The 21,869-nt window shown below is 31.9% G+C and overlaps 1 protein-coding gene across 1 annotated transcript in view; it reads right to left on the bottom strand.

Annotated features, from left to right (window-relative positions):
* Positions 1-21,869, bottom strand: part of LOC118261869 (RYamide receptor) — a 68,746-nt gene that overhangs the window by 26,236 nt on the left and 20,641 nt on the right. Inside the window, exons 2-4 of the mRNA XM_035572884.2 lie at positions 18,283-18,377; positions 16,894-17,096; positions 1,948-2,096 (exon numbers count right to left, since the gene is read on the bottom strand). Coding sequence (XP_035428777.2) covers positions 1,948-2,096; positions 16,894-17,096; positions 18,283-18,377 — 447 coding nt within the window. The remainder of the gene's footprint in view (positions 1-1,947; positions 2,097-16,893; positions 17,097-18,282; positions 18,378-21,869) is intronic.

Below are 21,869 nucleotides of genomic sequence, written 5' to 3'. Positions count from 1 at the left end.
GTCAGTTTTCTGTGAGGCCGCGGTATCTCACCGATGGACGCTCGATTGTTTTGGAGAAAAATATAATGATGGCTTGTGTTTTATCACACTTATTTAAATTTAAATAATATTATAAATAAAAGTTTATTTGTTAGGAAGTTTGTCGATCAATCACGCTGAAACTACTGAACGGATTTTTATGAAATTTGGTATAATATCGAAAACACGACCCCACGAACGCGGGCGAAGCCGCTGGCAGAATAGAGTTATAATAATAATTAATTGCTGTAATTAAAAATAACAAAGTTTTAATAATTTTAAATTTAAAAATTAATAATACACCAAAACTTTTGTCATCAATTATTTATCTATAAGTAAAAGTTTTAAAGTTCATTTAATAAAATTGTTTAATTTCTTTTAAGTTGAAAATCTTTTGTTAATAAATAATAAATGTAATTTAAAAATAGACCACTGTGCCTTAGTAACGAATTAACATTCCTTGGATACAAGGCCACAAAAGAAGAAATTACTACTAATAAAACTGGCCATGATTTTCAATATAATATCAGCGTAAGATTCCAAGCATTTTCACATACTGCCAAGCCAATATAAACCAATAAATTGTATGATTCGGTAAACTACCCGAAAGAATATCACGAGGAAAATATAAAAGCGATAATAAACAATGTTTCGGTACTTACTTAACGCGAGTACGTTCAATTTACATAATATATCTGTAAACTTAAACAAAATAAAATAGGAGCAAACAAGACAATAGGTCCTACTTCATACGCTTAGGTACTAGAACTTGTGTTGTTCTATGCCTAGGTACTTTTTCATAAAAGTTATGTAACGAATAGGTAGGCAGGCATATTCTAAAATTCTTTACTAAAGCCAAGTAAAGCAGGCATGAATTCCCTTAGAAAAAAATATCCACAAACATATCTTTATAGTAATAGTAGGTAAGTAGTAATGTTTAGAATGATGCGTAAGAATAAACTTGATACGCCTACATTTAATGAGGCGTCATTAAATGCACAAATATTATCAACCGTTTCCCTATTATTCAGCGTTACTAAAGATCCATTCTACGTTAATATAAAGCTATTGTCTACCTAACTGGTCGTGACAAGTCTATTTACATCAATATCGCTTTGCTGTAGATAGTCTTATCGATTGGGAAAGGTTCATAAACATTACAACGTGACTAGCAAAACTTACTACGTGCTTCTAACTAAACAACTTTCAGTTTGAGTTTTTGGGCATTGTTTACCCGAAGAATCATTTACTTAATGGACCAGCAAAACCCTCTCCCTTCATTTTCGCAAGAAATTATGACGTCATGAGCTGAGCTGCCTTTAGAATCTTCGTATAAGCACAAATACGAGGCTTGTGAATAGCCCTCTTGAGATTTTTATGAGAATACTACCTTAATTTGTTTTGGAATTTGTAGTGTGTCCTATGTCATAGATAAGATCTGAAATGGGTATACAATGCCTGGATTTTTGTGCTTAACCTAACAGCAAATATTTAAGATGAATAACAATAGGGTTCTGTTCGTATCCTATTATGTAAGACCAGACGATATTTAGTCCCTATTTTATTGTATGTCAAGAGTCAATACAATTATCTACGCACAGAATACAACACAACCAGTTTTCTGAAATTACGCATGTTCTTATCTGAATGGGATAAGTCGGTATAGATAAGAATTTATTAAATCAGACTATGGCTTTATTCTAGTCGCATTTAGAGCTTAAGTTATTTCTATTCTCGAGTAGAACAAAAAGTGGGTTGGTATTATTTCAAGACGAATTCGTAGGAGTAGCACAGCTGAGGATAATTTTCTGGAAAGTCGTAGTCATATACATATATAGCAAACATTTTACGTAATTTACGAGTATATACAATTATACATATAAGGTATATATAATTTAATGCGGTTAAAAAAATAAATATTGAATTTACCTGAGAGGCGTGATAATAGCTCGATGTCTGTCCACGGCGATGGCGGTCAAAGTAAACACACTGACGTTGACGCTCAGCGCTTGCACGAACGGACAGAATGGACACATGAAGTGTGGCAGCAGCCATCGCTGGAGCAACGCGGCTTGGAACTGTTCAACAAAAAACAGGTAATATTAAAACACTAGCTTTTGCCCGCGACTTCGTTCGCGTGGAATAGTGACTTCCGGCAAATTTTTGGTTTTAACCACATAGTTCCCATAGCTATAGGCTGATGATGATGATGATGATGATGAGTTCCCGATCTCGCGGGATCTTTTCAAAAATGAGATGTGGAAGATATTCCAGGGAACTCTTCAAAAATCAACATAATGAGCTCTGCGTTTGATTTTAATAGATGTATACTCACTTAGGGCATTGAAAAAATAGTTTAAAAACGGACTTTAACTAAAGAAATATTATAATCTTTCCGAACTTAAGATGAAAACTAACTTAAGCTTAAACTAAATAATTTAAAAGAAACGACTTAAATCTAATCTAATTAATTTATAAATTAGACTTACAATTTTATTAAAAAAACTAACTACAGTAACTACTAATAATCGATATCAAACTAAACCTACGTTAAAAAGTTTAACCAGAAAACCAGGAAAACCCAACAAATAAACTTATTAATTGACAAATACAACGAAACCAATTTAGAATATACGAAACAGCAGGACCACTACAGACAAATAATCATACGACTGATAATACACATTTTCTACAATAGTACCGAAGCGCTCGGCCGATACCCAACCAAATAATTGTAACAAAACCATAGCGCAATCTATTTCGATCCCAACGCCATCTATCGAGGATAAAGACAACTTGGATTATTTATTTATACTCCGTTCGGGCATTTTCTTTGTACTAAAAGTGTAATTATATTGATATAATTTTTTTCATACCTTTTTACTATTTGTTAACTTTTTTCGATGAATTAAAACAATAACATGAACCGAAGTCGTGTAACGATCGACATAGAATTATCTATACTCCGTTAGAGCGTTTTCTTTGTACTAAAAGTTGTATTATGTTATATTTTTCATTGCTTTTTACTATTTTGTAAAAACAAATTTCCAATGAATTAAAACAATAACATGAACTGAACAATTGTAATTACACCATTGCGCGATCAACGCCATCTATCTACGGAGTATAGGAACAGCCCGACATTGTTCAATTCCGTACTATAAGTACGAAATTGAACAATAGATGGCGCTGTATGTCCGGAATAATTTTTTTTTTATTTTTTTTTATTTTATTTTTATTTTTTTTATTTTTTTTTATGTTTTTATTTTTTTTTTTTTTTTTTTATTTTATTTTTATTTATTTTTATTTTATTTTTATTTTATTTTTATTTTATTTTTATTTTATTTTTATTTTATTTTTATTTTATTTTTATTTTATTTTTATTTTATTTTTATTTTATTTTTATTTTATTTTTATTTTATTTTTATTTTATTTTTATTTTATTTTTATTTTATTTTTATTTTATTTTTATTTTATTTTATTTTTTTTTATTTTATTTTTATTTTATTTTTATTTTATTTTATTTTTATTTTATTTTATTTTATTTTATTTTATTTTATTTTATTTTTATTTTATTTTTATTTTATTTTATTTTATTTTATTTTATTTTATTTTATTTTTATTTTTATTTTTATTTTTATTTTTATTTTTATTTTTATTTTTATTTTTATTTTTATTTTTATTTTTATTTTTATTTTTATTTTTATTTTTATTTTTATTTTTATTTTTATTTTTATTTTTATTTTTATTTTTATTTTTATTTTTATTTTTATTTTTATTTTTATTTTTATTTTTATTTTTATTTTTATTTTTATTTTTATTTTTATTTTTATTTTTATTTTTATTTTTATTTTTATTTTTATTTTTATTTTTATTTTTATTTTTATTTTTATTTTTATTTTTATTTTTATTTTTATTTTATTTTTATTTTATTTTTATTTTATTTTTATTTTATTTTTATTTTATTTTTATTTTATTTTTATTTTATTTTTATTTTTATTTTATTTTTTGATTTTTGAAATAAAAATATATGTACATATGTCCTTTCTAAGGTTCTAAACTATATCTGTACCAAATTTCAACCAAATCCGTCAAATAGTTGCGGAGATTAATGGTATAAGCATAGAATGTTCGACGTGATTCTTTAATTTGACATAACTTTTTTATTTATGAACCGATTGACATGAAACAAACACTAAATGTAAATTTAAGCATCCCACAATATATTCGTGTAAACCGCATCCAACTCGGATCAGCCGTTTCTGAGATTAGCGCGCACAGACGAACAGACAAACAGACAAACAGACAAACAGACAAACAGACAAACAGACAAACAGACAAACAGACAAAAAAAAAGTTAATTACATTTTTGGGTTCGACATCGACATAACAATAACCCCTGCTATTTTTTTTATTTTTATTTTCAATGTACAGACAGCACTTTTCTACGATTTTATTATATGTATAGATAGGTAGCTACAAAGCCTTTAAAAGTGTAGTAAAGTTTCACATAATCTATTTTATTCTATTTAAAATAAAAAAAAAAACATTGGGATTTTCTCCTGTGTCATGGGTGCATTTATAATCATACACAATTGGTGGATCACACAATGAGTTCTTCCGTGCGGGAATCGAAGCCGCGCCAACCGTGCAGTCAAAATGTTTAGTTTGGCTTGTCTGCATGTGATAAGAGGTGAAACCTGATAGCTGTATAGTTATTTATTTGAACACTAAAATAACAGACTCCACACTCTCACTATCACTAGTATCATCACTACATAATGAGAATTTCAAAATAAAAGAGCGCAGCTACTGGGATTGAAATCTGACTCAGCAGACGCACTTGTTTTCATAGCTATTCCACGAGACCGCCAAGTTCATATTCGACTGTATGTAGGTAAACTAAAATAGTACTACTGGTAGAACATACATAATAAACAAAGGCGATGAGACGTGTAAACTCGTAGCTTAGAGAAATTTGACGTCGAGCTTAGAACGAGTAAATGGGGCCTATGATCGCATACTGGGTCACGAAGCGTGCACGTAAGACAAGGAGCTTAAGCTGACATAAATATCTATTCATATGCATAGTATTCTTCATACAAAATGATAACATATCAAGGGATGGTGTTATACATAACCTCGCGCCTGTCTCCTATGGGGCTAGGCAGAGACAATGGAACGTCAATTGCTACGATTCTTACACACCTCTTTTGCTTCATCAACAGTCTTCAGTCTTTTCATGGATGGTCATCGAAAGGAAAGGTATTATTGGGTTATATATACCAAATCAAATGTTAATTAATGCTTAATGAATTTTATTTAATTTGCTTGTCAAGCCGCAAGAGCGATTTACGAACACGAGTGTTTCATTTTGAGGTCAGACTTTAAGTATATCAAGCTTCCCGAAACTGCGGACTGCCTAACGGGTTACTGGGTCCGGCTCGAAAAGCAGGAGTAGGAACGGGGTGGTTTTTAGTCAGTAAGAGTCTGACACTCCCTCTCGCCTCGTCTAAGGGCAATTTTAAATATGATGCATCCTACCTACTCTCTATCTACACGGTGTAACCGATGTATAATATAGTTCTTGTGAGATATAAGCACGTCTAACAAGAAGTGCATCATTATCCATGTACCTGGTCGTGGAAATATAAACCTTATAAACTAGAATATAACTTCTACAAAACAATATCTTAGAGCAATTCTTTCTTAGAACTTGTGCAAGACTCGCTCGCTTTCATGTGAACACTCTATTAAAATTTCACCGTGATGAAACGGATCATTTCACTTTGTAGACTTTTAAATATAGTAGCAATTTGAACAGTATATTCTACGTATATATATAAAAATAAACTACGCAGTTATCAAAGATACATAAAGAGAATTCATGTAGGTAGTTATCATTAGGGAGTTTGAAACTCCTATTTGAACTTGAACTTGTTGTATACAAGACAAACAAGGTGTAGATCCAAAGTTATGTTACAAACATATGTTAGGAATAATTTGTTTGCAAACTCATAAATATACAAGACTTTACTTGTCCACGTGTCAATGCACCCACGATCCGCTCTATATATATCTTACAAATATTTCAGAAAAAATATCGTATTTTGAGAGAGCTATTTATCAAGGTAATGTCAGTAACAGAAGAAAAGTCTCGTTTAAATTGCTACTTGACTGGCTATCAATGGACATAAAAATACTTGACACACTTGAAATTTTGGTGTAAATGCACCTTAATGCCATCTTATATCACAATGTCACTGGGCTACTCTTGGTGTCACACAAACTACTGCTGTAAAATAATCTGTGAACAACGACTATAATATCGTGTGGATCTCATCACGCACGACATTAAAAACACCCTTAAGTAAATTTGAAATGCTGGTACCCGGTATAGAGTAAAGCATTTTTGAATTTTGATGCTATTGAAGTTATAAGTGAAAGTATTACTTAGGTACATTCTATAAATACTTGTGCTAGATAATATTATTGTAAAAGTCCTTAAATATTAGTAAATTCTAGGTTTTATCTATATCAACTACAATTTGGAACGAGCACCTAGCTTCACTGACAGACAGACTGATGGACAATTCAATTTGACGTTTCAAAAGTGCTTAATTTAGGTTTAATTGAAATAAATGCTTTGACTTTGATCAGTATTAAAATGTCTTCTAAAGGATAGAGTTTATTGGCCTTTATGATCATAAATTAATATTAAAGTTCGCTGTTAAGTTGAAAAAAATCCTAAAATTCATTTTAGGGAATTTAATCCATATTAATATTTCGTGTAATGATGTATTGAAAAGCCTACATTGTTAAGTATTATTTACTTAAGTATGTACACGATTTACCGATAAAGCTCTTGATGGAAAAATATCGGAATAGACTATGAATAAAGAACATTTTAGGCGTACCGTTAAGAGCATTAGGGTGCTTTTACTAGAAAATTAAACCACTTTTCGTAAAAACATGAACATTGAATATTCTTGTTGATAGGTACCTATTATCAGGAACTTAATCCAAAAACCGAAGCTATTCCCCGTAATATTAACGATGTATATTGTTTGTGTTACAAGTATTGAACGGATTGGTAAGGATCATAATTGATTACCGAGTTAGCTGGCATTGGCACGCTGTGGAGTACTAAAAGCCATTAGCCAACTGAAGAATTTTGGGCTGAAGGCCAAGCAAAGAGATTGGATTGTTTGCAATTTTTACATATTTATGCATACATACGTAACTTCACGTTTTTTTCCCTAGATGCAGAATAAACATTTGGTGAAACAACAAAATAGAGCGAGATAGTTCAAGATTTCTGTATCTGTGATATCATGGTCCTATGCTTGATTCAGAATCTATTTATTTCTAGGTAATCATGCTTAAATAGAAACCACACCCACATCCACTGCCTATAAGTGGCCATTACTGACCAAAGGCCTCTTCTCGCACGGAGAAGGTTTGAGCACCAATCACCACGCTTGCTCATTGCGAATGGGTGATTTCAAACTTATAAATAGGAATAATAAGTCCAGGTTTCTTCACGACGTTTTCGGTATCGTTAGTCAGTGGTGTCTAAATATGCTTAGAAAGAATATAAAACTCGGAAAAAGTCACGTAGCTTTCGAACCCGCAACTCACGCATGAGAAACGGGCTTCCTAAGAAAAAAAAGAGACAACTCGACTACAGCCAGGCAGTCGTTTGCTTCTGTATAAAACAAAGAAAGATCGTGTCTTCTAGTTAATGGAACTAACATCGACATGTTTTGAAATGAATGTTAGAAAATGGACTCTATCAAGCGATTGCATCCAAATCCGCTGCTAACGAGGTTTTCAGAACTGCTTTGGATTTTACCAAATCTTCTCTGTTGCATTTTACTTTTCATTTGGATTCGTGTTATCTCAGTTTTGTAGAATATTAATATTATAATTTCTTTTTTAATACAATGTGTTTGTGTTGTCTATTGTCTGTGTTATCTAAATATATGTTTTTCTATGCTACATTCAAGCTCTTATGTGTGTAGTATAGTATACATTTAAATGTATGTACTTAGTTATAATAGCAGTACAAACAGTGCTGATTAATTTTAATGTACTACTAATCCCTTGATTAATTACATCTTGACATGATTCCGCTACATTATAGATATTAAACATTTAGTATTTTAACATTTTCTTCATAATTATTTAATAGTGTAGGTATGCTGGGCACAATTTCACACTCTGTGCTATTACTGAGAAACTTTCGAAAATCCGAAAAAAACCCAGTAATACTTTGGGATTTCTTTTTTAATTTGGTGATTAAATAGTAACAATATATTTCTGTTATTCGAAGATTGTATCAACAATTTGAATGCATTAGACAACCTTCAAACAAAAAGATTAACGTCAATATTTTGATACATCCTTGTTTGTTTGTTTTGATTTAACGTACTTCACACTATAATGAATCATGAGTAAACGTTAAGTGATAAAATTAATTTACAGCACATAAGCAAAAACTAAAAACTTGTTTGGAGTAAAAGAAACATAATTATCATGTTTTAAATGGCCGTAGACAGAGCGCTACGTGTGTGCTACGCGCCTTTCAGTTGTAGCAGTATGCAATATCACTTATTAAACCACGATAATTCACTGCTTTGATCTGTACCCTTAGGATGAGTTTGCTTTACATTGAACGAAAACGAAACGAGAGCGTGTTCAATCAGACCGCCGAACGCGCTCTCGTTTCTATTGCTTTAAACGTAAAGCAAGCTCGTACTAAGGGTACTGATAGTTTGTATAATTACCTATTTCACTTAATGCTTATACTCTTAGTATAGTGACTTTTTTGTATGATTCCGATTTTTTGCTTTACACTTCACAATATATTTACGTACGTCTCCTCGCATGACATAGCGCTCTGTTACCAAACGTATCATGATCCTAATTGTTTACCTATGTTGACAAATTAAATAAATATTTTCCTGCTTTTCTAAAACCATTTCATTAAAAAGCACTTTAGTCACATACGCAATTCCTAAAATTAGTATCCTACGTGATGGCGTAGGTCGTTAATATCTACACTAATGACATCAATTATCTTAATTTACTTAAGTATGACCTTTCAAATAAATTGGTATTTGAACTGACATCTAGTCTTGTAAATAAAAGAGCGATATTTCATGAGATTTAGAGTTTGTATGGTGATAGCTTTGAGTCTACAATCATTTCTTCCATTTGAAACATAGTTTTTCAAATCAAATTACCACTGAGCAAAAGTTTCCCTGACGCTATACATCTTATATTTCAAAGAAAAATATTTGGCTTTATATAAAACAATTTTACTTGATATTTTTTTATATGTAGGTATAATCTATGGCATCCCTTGAGAATACTATATTTTAGCGGTAGCACGTAAAATACATCGGTTTAATGTACTGTGAAATGGTTTGGAATAACGTGGGAAGAAGTGGGCCTGGATTTGAGGTGAGGCGCATTTTATCACAAGTGAAGCCCCGGTATTATGGAGACAGATGTTTAAAGATGGCATCCGCGATTGTCAAAGACCATACACACACAAGTATAGTACCAAAAGTCCACAGAAAAACTATTCGAAAAAGTTTTCAAACTCAGACTTGCCTAGTCCTAAAGACTTGAATATAACTTTTAGTAGTAATAAAGCACTTTCTTCGAATTATGATATAGTTAATATAATGCCCCAAGTGTTGCAAGCGTTCATAGACCACGGTAACCACTTACCATCAGGTGGGCCGTGTGCATTCTTACCACCGTCGTAGTATATAAAAAAAAAGTTAATTTCGGTCGTCTAAATAGCAGTCTGGTGAATATCAGTCTGCCTACTTTTTGTAATGACATACATGATTCTATCGTATATAGACACATTGAATTTTATTATTGTGTTATAAGTATTACATGCTATTTTACTGTTAGTCAATTAATTAAACACAGCGAATGTGAATCATACATCAACGAGAGCTACACATGAATATGCAATAACATAATTGTAATTATAATATTGTTGAATTTGATCGGTAATATCAATAATATTCATACATCTAACATTTAATTTTTAATACTTAATAGAGAAGTACATTTTCTCCTTTATTGTGATGTAAAAACAATATTTATCTACATTAAAATAATGATCATGGAATTAAAATTTCTATAAAAATCCAAGATAAAGGTGCTGCAACGAAATGTAATAATGGAACACTCACATGAACGTATATCATACGTACGATATAATGGTGCTCAGATATCTGTCTACCTATGTCAAAAATTATCATTATATTAAGTCTGGGTCGACACGATAAGGATTTTATTGTCCATAAAAAACCACTGGACCCTGTAACAGGTACTAAGTTGTCTAAGAGTTTCTTATGAACATACATACATATATACTGGTGTAATGTATATATATTTAGAAGACTTTTCTTATCACTGACCTGAAGGTTAAGCTTGGTAACCTTTTTACTCAGTTAATCCGGGGTGTGATTTTTAACAAACGTGGGTGTCGTGTGGACGTTCATTTAGATAAGTGCTGTGAGTTTAATAGAAATTAAAGGAAAGTTGGTTTCATGTGTTTGTTTAGGAATGGGGTGTGTTTTTATTTTAACTAATTCATTACTCGAATGATTTTAAATTCTAGATGTACTCTTTCTGATTTTAAATGAAGATGTCGTTTCACAACAGAGGATATAGTGAAAAATATATTATAGTATGAAGGATAGAAGCTAGTTTACAGTTACGGTGTTTGAAATGCTTAATTATTTTTACCTATGATGCCAGTTATTACTCTGTGGATTAAGCTGTCTAGTAACAGTGGGTGAATGAGTCAGTAGAAAATACTGAAGTTAACCTATACTTCTTAACAAAGTCAAGGAGAAAACCAACAAATACTTCAGGTCCTTTGTTAAAATTTTTAGAAAACACTCATTTTCCATAATAAATTTTGGTTCTAGTTTTGGTAAAGAAAAGTTTTATGAAAAATGATCATTATAATGAATAGAACCAAGTACTTACCAACAGATTTCTTTTAAAACGATCTCCGTACAAAGCTTTACCGCTTTCTAAAACTTGTTAAAAAAAAACGTTTCTGATAAACTACACAAGTACTTACATCAAAAGACGTCTATCATGCAGCTCCGTTTTGTACTCATTTTATTTTAGCACTTACGACGCCAGCGTCTCAGTATACTCAAAGCTTTACATAAAATTTAGCGTTTTCTAAAATGTTATCTACGAGTGCCTACATACTAAACAGAAACGAGTTTCAAGGGCAAGATTTTATTCAAAGAGACTTTTTTCTGACGTTAAATATTTTCAGAAATTCTCCGTGTAGAAAGGTAAAGGTGAGGCGTGATATAAATTAGTGTTAGGAAGATCATATCACTAATTTACCTTTACGATTTTATTTGGATAAAAAATGAGCTCTCTGTACGTGATCTCATATTTTTGTGATAAAGTTGCTATTTTCTTGTTTTGTAATACTCATATATTAGTGATAAAGTTGCTATTTTCTTGTATTGTAAGATTGTAACAAATAGGGTACTTCATATTTTATGATGATGTACGATAATTGTAACATAATACTTAACTCTTTTCAGTTATGAACTCAATTTTTTTTCTCCGATGTAACGTGTCTATTATTGATTCTTGCTATACAAAACCATTCAGCAACCTTTTTGTAAGTTATCGCGTTGTGACAGGCGTGACAGACTCTTTGTAATAAATGTGAATAAAAATTGAATTATAAGTTTCGAAATTAAGCTGTAGAGTACGGAGATTGACTGTAAAATTTTTCAGTTTAAAACTATACTTATTCGTTAAGTACTTTTCTTTTAAAGAAGGCTCTGATGAATAATATCATGCCTGTCTTTTTATTCTATTTGGGGAATTAATAAAGTGGTCGTTTTAGGTATTGTATGTTATTATTGCAAGTACAAAATGGGTTTATCACCACCTATTACATAGGACTTATAACACAAATGGTGAAAAGTGGGTGTACCTACATTGTATAGCGACATTACGTGCCGTAATGTGCACCTCTGCCTACTCCTTCGGGGATAAAAGGCGTGACGTTGCTCAAAATGGGTTTATTTATTTCTTTAGATTGCTAAGTATTGACTTATTCTGGTGATAAATGTAGGGATGTGGAGTTAATTGGAAAAATTGATATTATCGCAAAATGAAATGTTTGGAAACAGATAATTTATTTATAAATATTTTGAATCATTGAACTTTCTGAAAAGTATAAAGTATTTGAGTTCATTAAATTATTTTCGTTCGTACTCAAACTCTTCATTGAAAAACAGTTAACACTTGAAGTGTTCTCCACTTCCGCGCTGTTTACCTTCCTTGAAAGTTAGTTAATTATTTATATGTATCTCGGAACTTCACTTAAGTTTTGTTGTGAAAATTAACTAATGAACATTTTGTACAATTATATTTCAATTGTGTTTGTTTTGTTAATTTATTAAAAACTTGTGTAGCCGTGAGTAACCTAAAGAGCCAGTAAAATACCAGCACAAGGCCCTGTCTTGCACATGCTGAACTGGTCCCATTTCGCCGCAAATTTGGGTCATTTTTTTATTAAATCTCATGTAACAACAATTATATTATTTGTGTAAACTATTTTATTTAGCGTGTATGTTTTTTCTTTCTTTCTATTTGGTAGCCTGGGTGTACTACATATAAAGTGGTTTTACAACATCTATCCTACTCGTAAATTTGATTGCCAGAATAAGAGTAATTCGTTTCTTCAATTTCACGTCTCTTAAATCTTCAGTGTTTTCAGTGGTACTCTAATGATAACATTTGTTTACAAAAAGCTTTGTAGACATCTAGATGAAATATTACATAAAAATATGTTACAATTATTTTCTGAAGATTTCCATATTATGTGTCTACGTAAGTACGTACCGTACCACTTCTGTCAATTTTTATATCTTTATTAAGTAATCAAAATTGCACTGACCGCACAGTGCTCTAATTTGACAATTGGCTGCCGTGCAACGTACAGCGGGTTTGATTATCGATAAGAGCAAGTTCAATTATCGCTCTTTGTGTCATCCACAAATTAAATTGTTGTTCCGGATTTGGTTGTCATATGTATGTGAACTTGTATGTTTCTAAATGCAACAGTGGGGCAGAGTTAAAAAACACAAGATTAGCTTATGTTATAAGACTAGACCAGTTTTAAATAACCAGGAGAGTATTTTAGTATTAGGTGTTACCTAAATGAGTAAGCTCATTGTACTAGTGAAACTTGGCACATCAAACGCGGTTGTATGTCGTGTGTTCGTCGTTGGAAAGGAGGCCACCTTTATGTTCTGCTAAGCTAAACTACTCTAATGATATTCCTAAGTAGGTAAAGTAGTAAACAACAAAGGGCTTTGTAAAGTGACTCTAGGTTCAGGATAATAGGGAAACGTTGTTTTCGTTGTACAATGGCTTAATATGACAGTTTAGATGTAATGTCCGTTTTCTTGAGTTTTTATTAATTTATATAATCTTTAATGTATCCAATACAATTAAATAGTGATACATAAGACGAACTAGATGCCGTATGACATTCTCTACCAGGCAGTCAGTTTTTGTAGTATGAAATGGAAGGTCCAACAAGAACTTTTAAGATCTAATTAAACTTTCTATAGTTAAATCGGTACACTCGATCACAATTATATTGGGCATACTGCATGTAGTAGTAAGCAAGCGTTTTTAAAACGTGCGCTTTACGCTTACCATGTGAATATAGGTTAAACCTTAAATAAAACATTTGAAAAAAGAATCACGTAGTCTTCTTATAACTACATAGTATTGAAAAATATAGGGTGCCTATAACTGAAACAGACCATGTTCGTGAAATATGATCATTCTCAATCCATACTTCCATGAGAAATCAATCCAGGATTTAGTTTATCGCCAATTTATATAATCCTAGATTTATTCGAATCGATCAGAAATTCTTCCTTTTCTTCAATACGAATATCAAAATACGGAATAAAAATATTTCATCTTTGAAACTTTATACGTCTACGACCTAGATGTGTGGAAAAATGGAGCTCTGATAAAAATATCAATTCAAATCTATTCCTATTTTACGCCACATAGAAAACGAAAAAAAACAAAATAAAAGATCGCTTTTCAAATATTTTCTACGCCAGAATGAGTTCTTAAAAGATAAGTTCTTTTGATACAAGTGTTACAATAGAATTTTGCGTACAAACTCGGTCAGGAATTATAAAAGCAAATTCGCTTGTAAATATTATATTCTACTTCTTTCTCGAGTAGCACGATTCCCGAAAACTAGATTTCAGGTTGGATAAAGTATTATTTACTTTTCAGTGTCGACAATTCTTTGAAGATTAATATCACTTTAATAATATTTTCTGGCATGTTGTATATCATTTCTTAGTAAGTGCTTATTTTTTATCTAACATTGATGTTTGTGTATTATGTTCCTTTTTTATTTTAGGCGAATCTAGGAAAAAAAAGAAGCAATGTGGGCCCTTTTTTAAGGGGGGAAAATCATCCAATGTCTTCTCCCGCCTTGGGCGAGGCGAGGCTTACTGACTAAAATCACCCGTTCCTACTCCTGCCCTTCGAGCTGGAGCCCCGTTAAACCCGTTAGGCAGCCCGCAGCTCCGGATCAGGCACTAGTACTTTGGTATATTCATTTAATGTACCTATCATTTAATGTAAAAGAGATACATGCACCATTAAAGACTAAAGCCCTGATTTAACAATTTTGTGCCAATCATTATTCCATTAAAATGTAAACATGGAAGGCGCAATCGAGAATTCGTGATGATGAACGTTCTGAACATTTTCCCTCCACAATACTTTTCATTTCAATCCAATGAATAATTGCCTATAAAGGTTTGTGGAACATTTGGGTACAATTAATCAATCTGCCTTCCCGTTCAATATAGGATTTAATGACTTCGGCTTAATGGACAATGGAAAACGGTTAAATACATTCAGACAAAGCATCACTTTTTATACATAAAAATGTTTGACAGGAGCCAAATTCATTTTCAGAGAATTTCTTTCAATAGCAACATAATGTAATGTACGAGTAACCAAAATATGTTAAGTGAATGCTTTTGTTTCCATAGGTCAAAAGGCTATGTTGTAAGTACCTAAAACACGCATACACCGTAAATAAGAACACTAACTTAACATATAATATACATACAAAACGTAGTCGGCTTATAATAAAAGTTTTAAACATCTAAAAGTCGACTTTGCCTTTGTTGTAGGAAAAAGGGCAGACGACGCGAACGTTGGTGACAAAACACAATTATACGGATTGGTTAATTCAGAGTTTATCTTTTTGTCGCTAAGTATTAAATTGTTTTATCATGTACTTTCATGTGTGTATGTACACTGAAACGGTGAGATTGTGAAACCGCCTGCGTCAATGGAGTAATGCTGGAAACTTTGTATCTATATACTTAGTTAGCTAGTTATCTTTGTACATACCATTTTTAATGAAAATATTGTGTACCTCGCCTAACTTTAATGTTTTATGACAAAATAACAAAAGCTCATACATGACTTGATACATTACAATATTAATATGGATCACCGAGTTTCCCTAGCCTAACTTTTTTATCAGACATTAAATAGCTCAAACATAATAAAATTTTAATAGATACCTATCTATCTAAAAATCTACATAGCAAACTGTTTATTGTCCTTCATGAACGTTCTAAAATAAGTGTATGTTCAAACAATTTGTCTTTACTACAATCACATAGGAATTCTTAGTAGTGGTTTTATTTTATGATTTCACGGAAGTATTATTGAATTTCAAAGCGTGGTTGGAAGACCGCAGTTTATGTGTTCTGTGGTCATCATCCATTGTTTTAATTAAATCAAATGACATGTTTCAAAGAGCCGACAGATTCATTAAAGGAATTCCTACTTCAAAGACAAATTTTATGATTAATTAAATTATAATCTGTTCAGTAATATTCTAAGACAACAATAAAATTGGTTGTGAAGATTTTCTCACAATACGAAGCATAATTTCCTGAAGAGATAGGCAAAGTTAAATCTACATGTACATACATACAAAACCTCACGCCTGTCTCCCATGGGGATAGCAGTAGTCTCATTATAAAAATAATGTTTACTTAGTATCTCCACAAAAATTTTAGAGCCCCATACTACGTATTATACTTTGTTCATCTCGGAATTTGTACTCATAAACAAAGAGTTATTTCCTATTGAATATATGTACTTAATCTGATAAGCAGTAAGTAGCAATCACATATTTACTGTAACCATTTTCTATCGCCATATTTGCTGGGAGTATCATACAAATTAGCGGCCAGTCACGAGTTACGGTGATGGCAGCGATCGCGTTGTAGCTACGTGTGTAGAGACGCTGCATTAAGATCGTAGAGTAAATATTTTTGCATGTCTTGTAAGTATTTTTCTGCATTATCGGTGGGTTTAAAAATTAGTACAAACGTGTCTGCCGTGTAGTTCGACTATAGAGTCCAACCTATTGTTTTTTTTAAAGCAAATGATTTGACGTATAGCTAGACAAACAATAGTTAAGAAATTTATTTTTTTATAATGCCATATATGATATTTAGGTGGTGTATTTATGTGGCCTGAAGGATTTTAGACACACGGCTAAGGAAAAAATCGTGAAAAAACCTGACTTATAATTTCTAATTATAGTTTGAAATCATCAACCCGCACTGAGCAAGCGCAGTGATTAATGATCAAACCTTCTCCGTGTGAGAAGAGGCCTTTTGTCAGCAGTAGCCACTTATGGGCTGCTGATGTGTGTGATGTGATTATATAATAATAACAATGTTTTTATATAAAAGGGGTAAAACAAAACAAACTTACTTGAAATGGTACAGCGAATAATCCTATGACTATGTCAGCTAAAGCTAAGTTTGCGATGTAGCAGTTTGTGACGCTCTGCATTCTTCTCGAAGTGGCAACGACCCACATCACGAGGAAGTTGCCGACCACTGCCAGCACTGATATCGAGCCGTACAGAAACGAGAGCAGCACTATCATACCGGTAGGCACATCGTACAATGTTTCTGAAACAAGAGACATAAGTATTAGAATACAAATAGCACAATAAAATCATCAAAAGGACAAATGTATCAAAACTTAAGTCTTTTCGAAACTTCCTAAGTTGTATCATACACAATGACTAGTCAATACTCATTTACCAATAAATTATTCACATATTGTTAGTTTGAGTCATAGATTTTAGCATAGGTTTCCTAAATAACTACTAAATACCTACTTAATAGTCACTTTGAAAATGTCCAAGCTCCATTTAATTTAGATAGTAAATAGAGATCGTTGGAATGTTTAAATGAATTTGTTGTTTGATGTCGAACAACATCAAAGCAATTATATTAAAGAATCGGACAATAAATTTATAATTGAATTAAATTCTCTAAGTAGGTACCTTAGTAGAAGAATAGAAATATTTAAAGAGAAGACCAGCGAAATGTATTTCATTAACTGATAAAATTTTGCCTACAATAACAAATAAGAGAAATTCCTGGAGTGGCCTTCGATAGGAATTTAATATAGAACATTATAAAGGGAACTTGTCAATGTATTCTCTAAGTAAACTGGTCAGTTCCATTCTTTTCAATAGTCAATGAGTCAGAGACCTCAGCCATTGAGTATTGAAAGGAATGGGTACATTGATAAAACAGTATCATCCATCCGTTACGACATAAGCAGAGATTCAATCGACAGTCGATATGGGACGGTTTGTGCCTGATTTATCTCCGGCGCCGACGTAATTTATAGCTGAGATGAACGAAAAAAAACTATTACCTACGATACGATACGATGATACCTATGTGCTCTTATTCTCATACAGTTTTTTAAATCTCGTTGACTTTCATTAGTTTTATCTGGAAGCGAAATCTTGGGTCATAGTGTATGTATTGCACGATCAATAGGAAAACTAAAACTTAATTTCAAAATAGAAACATACGAGTATAATAAAGTCATCATGAACATATAATACAGTATCCTCCTTTGATCTTCTTACAAATAATTACAATAGCCAGTTTAAAATAAGCAATACTTAATCTTTTGTCGTTTTACCTGAACTAGGAATTAAATCTGAAACCGTATCTATAGTCATGCTCGTAAGTGCTCGACCGTTATGGCTTAATTTAATATTCATAAGTATACTCATACAATACTTAATTAAATTGTCTTATATAAAATATTTATAGGTAGGTAGTTACATACCGATTGTGTCATTGGTTCCATTGTGAACAATGAACTCATCAATGGAACTATTCCTTGCCCAGTCTGCATCGTCATCTTGTGAGGAATTTGTTGTACTGTAACAAAATAAATACAATTAATTATTATTATATTAATCACGTAGTCATGTAACTGATTGCCAAGGTAACTATACTAGTTTCGAACCATGCTGGGAGTTTATATTAATGAGCAGCGCTGTACAACGATATGGCAATGATAATCGACTGCACGGTTGACGCAGTAGTTGGGCGCGTAGCGTGTTCGATTTCTGCACGGAACAAATCTTTATGTGATCCATAAATTGTTGTTTCAGGTTTGGGTGTCATGTGTATGTGAACTTTTATGTTTGCAAACGCACCCATGACGCAGAAGAAAATCCTAGTGTGGGGCAATGTCTTTAAAAAATAAATAAACAAAAAGATGCTCATACAAATTACAAAAATAGATACGATGTAACAAAAACGTTTATATATGTATATAGATGCACGAACACTAATTTAATTAAAATTACACTGTTCTATTAATTACTTGGTATAAATAGACTTCATTCATTATTGTTGTAATTCTCAGGAATGATATTATTTGAACGGTGTCATACAATTAACACTAACGAGAAACCAAAATGATACGTAGAATCATTTCTAGTGCTTTATATTTAGAAAATAGAACAATATTAAGTCTGTATTGTTTTGTATAAAGGTTGCTCCTTTATACTGAAATAGACTGAGCGGCTTTGTATCATTATTGTCGCATTTGCGCAATGTTTCAAATTACAGTCAAAAGTTATAGATACTTTTATAACAAAGTTTTTTGAAATTGAGGATATTTCATAATGTTTTCGAATTCGAGGACAAGTATTAATAGTTTTCAGAAATATAGGTTATACCTAACAATAACCTAATTTTGGTTGCATTGTAATAAATCAATTCTAAATAAATAGGTTTCCATGTTCGATTGCAAGCCCTCAAATGTTGCTTTCTGTATTAGAGTGCTTTTCTACTTGAGATGTGCTACATATGCTACGTTGCTGTGAATGCGTTTGGCTTCCACCAATCATATTCCTTGGTACACAGCTTAGCACTGGTGGAAACGGGTTCAACTAAGATATGTTTTTATATGGAAAAATGCGTGCTATGGATAGTTTCCCTATAATCTTCCTCATGCAGTTACTTTGCGGCTGCACAATTTCATCATACTTGTACCACTATACATATAGTTTAGTATCAGTGGAAACGGTCACATAATTTCACCGCTTATATTAGCTATTACATCTTCGCAGCATAGCTACATAGCAAATCTCTGGTAGAAAAGCATCCTTACACTATAGCAGTCTTTTACCCGTCGGGTGCTATAAAATGTTTAGCTTTATTTATAATGTATAAGAATGAGTCTAGCCGAACAAAATTTATGTTTGTTATATCTATAGTTTTATTATTTTGTCTGTCTGTTTCTATTTTCTAGTCTACAAAATCCTGGACATGTAAAAACATACAAGAAGCCAAAGCTTACTTGCAAAGATCCTTTAGATAATTTTAAATTTAAATGAAATCTCTCGGTGTCTTATCTTTGTTACCGGTTACGGCACGTCCTCTGCTGAGTCCATATCTATTTATTGTGATATGCATAACAATGGACTGCATTAAAGATACTGAGTATTGGAATGAGCATTGTATTTGTGTACGTTTATCTTTAAATGGTCAGGAGCTGATACAATTTTCAAACCGCTAATAAAATAAATGCAATGTCTAGTTTAGTGTTCCGATATCGCAGACGTTAGACTACTCGCCTTAATGAATAGCCTCCTTCCTCGGTATAATCTAGTTTATAAGGTTTGATGAACACCATGTACTAGGAGTCTAGGATAGGAAAGACCTTCTAGTCAAACTAGATATAATTTCTTTAAGCTATCTTGCCTTAACAATGTTAGTTTTTAATTTTCCAAAAATAAATTAAATAATTGATTTATTATCCCAGAAAGTAGTATAGGCAAATAACTGATTATTTAGTACCTATAGGAAATAAAGTAGCTAAAACGTAAATAATTAAGTCTCTTCGTAATGATAAGGCCGTCATATATATTTAAGACGTAGACGTAGGTACTTTGAGTCTAGTTTTGAATGCGTGAGTAATATTGAAAGCATGTTCACTTACGAGTTTAGGGTACGCGAAACGTTCACATCGCTAAGACAGGAGAGGATAAGATTAAGACGATCTACAAAGGCATTCCGTAACAGAAAGTTAAGCGCATATTGAACAAGAGAGATTGGAACCTCTCAATAGCTGCCCATGTGAGGATATATGGGTCGTCATGACTATGTAAGCATAACAAGCTTTACCTTAAAAATCTGTTCCGCTTTTGTATCATGGAGACAATTGATTATCTCTCAAGATTAATGCGTTTTCGTTGTCTGAAGCTGAAAGTGAGTGATGATGGCCATGCTTTAGTACCACCGTGTGTCCATCCACGTTTTAATAAAACATGACGGACACAGGATAAGGTATTTTTGTTCAGAATAAGCTCTCAGTTCGACGTGGATCAATCACTATCATGAGCTCAAAGATGATCTACGGAACGGATTTTGTCACATCACATCGTTCCCTCATATTGCTGCTTTAAATCACTGACTGGGATTTTCTTTTTATATCCTGCTTTAGGGTTGTTACTTGCAACTTAAACTTTCATTTTTGTTTCCATTAACTTTCATCTCGACATATGACTCTCTTAGGGCTGAAGTTGGGGAATTACTTTTATTAGACCTTGTTTTCGTGTTAGAAACAGGGTTGGCATTTTTTCTTCATTTTCTCGGTTTATGGTTCCTGAGGTTTCGAGATAAGCATTCGTTGCGAATGATGTACGACCTAGTATGGAGACTGAGTTACTTCGTATTACATAACGTAATGCTTTGCAAAGCACTTTTTTGTAACAAAAGAAAATCATAGTAAATAATGAAAAATTCGATACTAAAAACGCAATATAATAGTTTTACTAGTCTAATACCAGTGTACTGCGCAAAATATTAAATGAATTGTTTGAAGAAATTGTTAACTTAGGATCAGTGCATCAAAGAGATATTTATGTCGCGAACATTATATATAAAGCGGGTAAGCATTTCAACAATAAAATCCCACAATACATATTTACTGACGGCAAGCTGAAGATACGGCCAGGTGATAACAATCTTGTTTGTACTACATCTTATGTTCAGGTATGAACAACTGTCTAATGACTCGAATAAAGGTCAATATTATATACGTATCTCATACAAATCACGATCAGAAACATGTGAAAATATTAGTCTGGCTACTCACTTTAGGTGCTGTGTTGATTAAAGAATAAAGATTACTCTGATATGTACACTTTTTCAATTCGAAAATGTAACAATTTTCCATTAACAGCCCCCCGATTACGATCATAAAAAAGTATTTTTCATTAGATACGTTTCAATTTTATCAATAATAATATCTCTGACTCTTAATCGAATTGGGAATCCTATCTTCAGAACCATTTTGTTTTGTCTTTTCTCAAGTGAATAAAATATGAAATACTTGTACACTTTTTTATGGCTCAA

The sequence above is a fragment of the Spodoptera frugiperda genome, chromosome 20 (genome assembly GCF_023101765.2).
Source record: "Spodoptera frugiperda isolate SF20-4 chromosome 20, AGI-APGP_CSIRO_Sfru_2.0, whole genome shotgun sequence".
Classification (NCBI taxonomy): domain Eukaryota; kingdom Metazoa; phylum Arthropoda; class Insecta; order Lepidoptera; family Noctuidae; genus Spodoptera; species Spodoptera frugiperda.
This window is presented reverse-complemented; position numbering and strand designations above follow the sequence as displayed.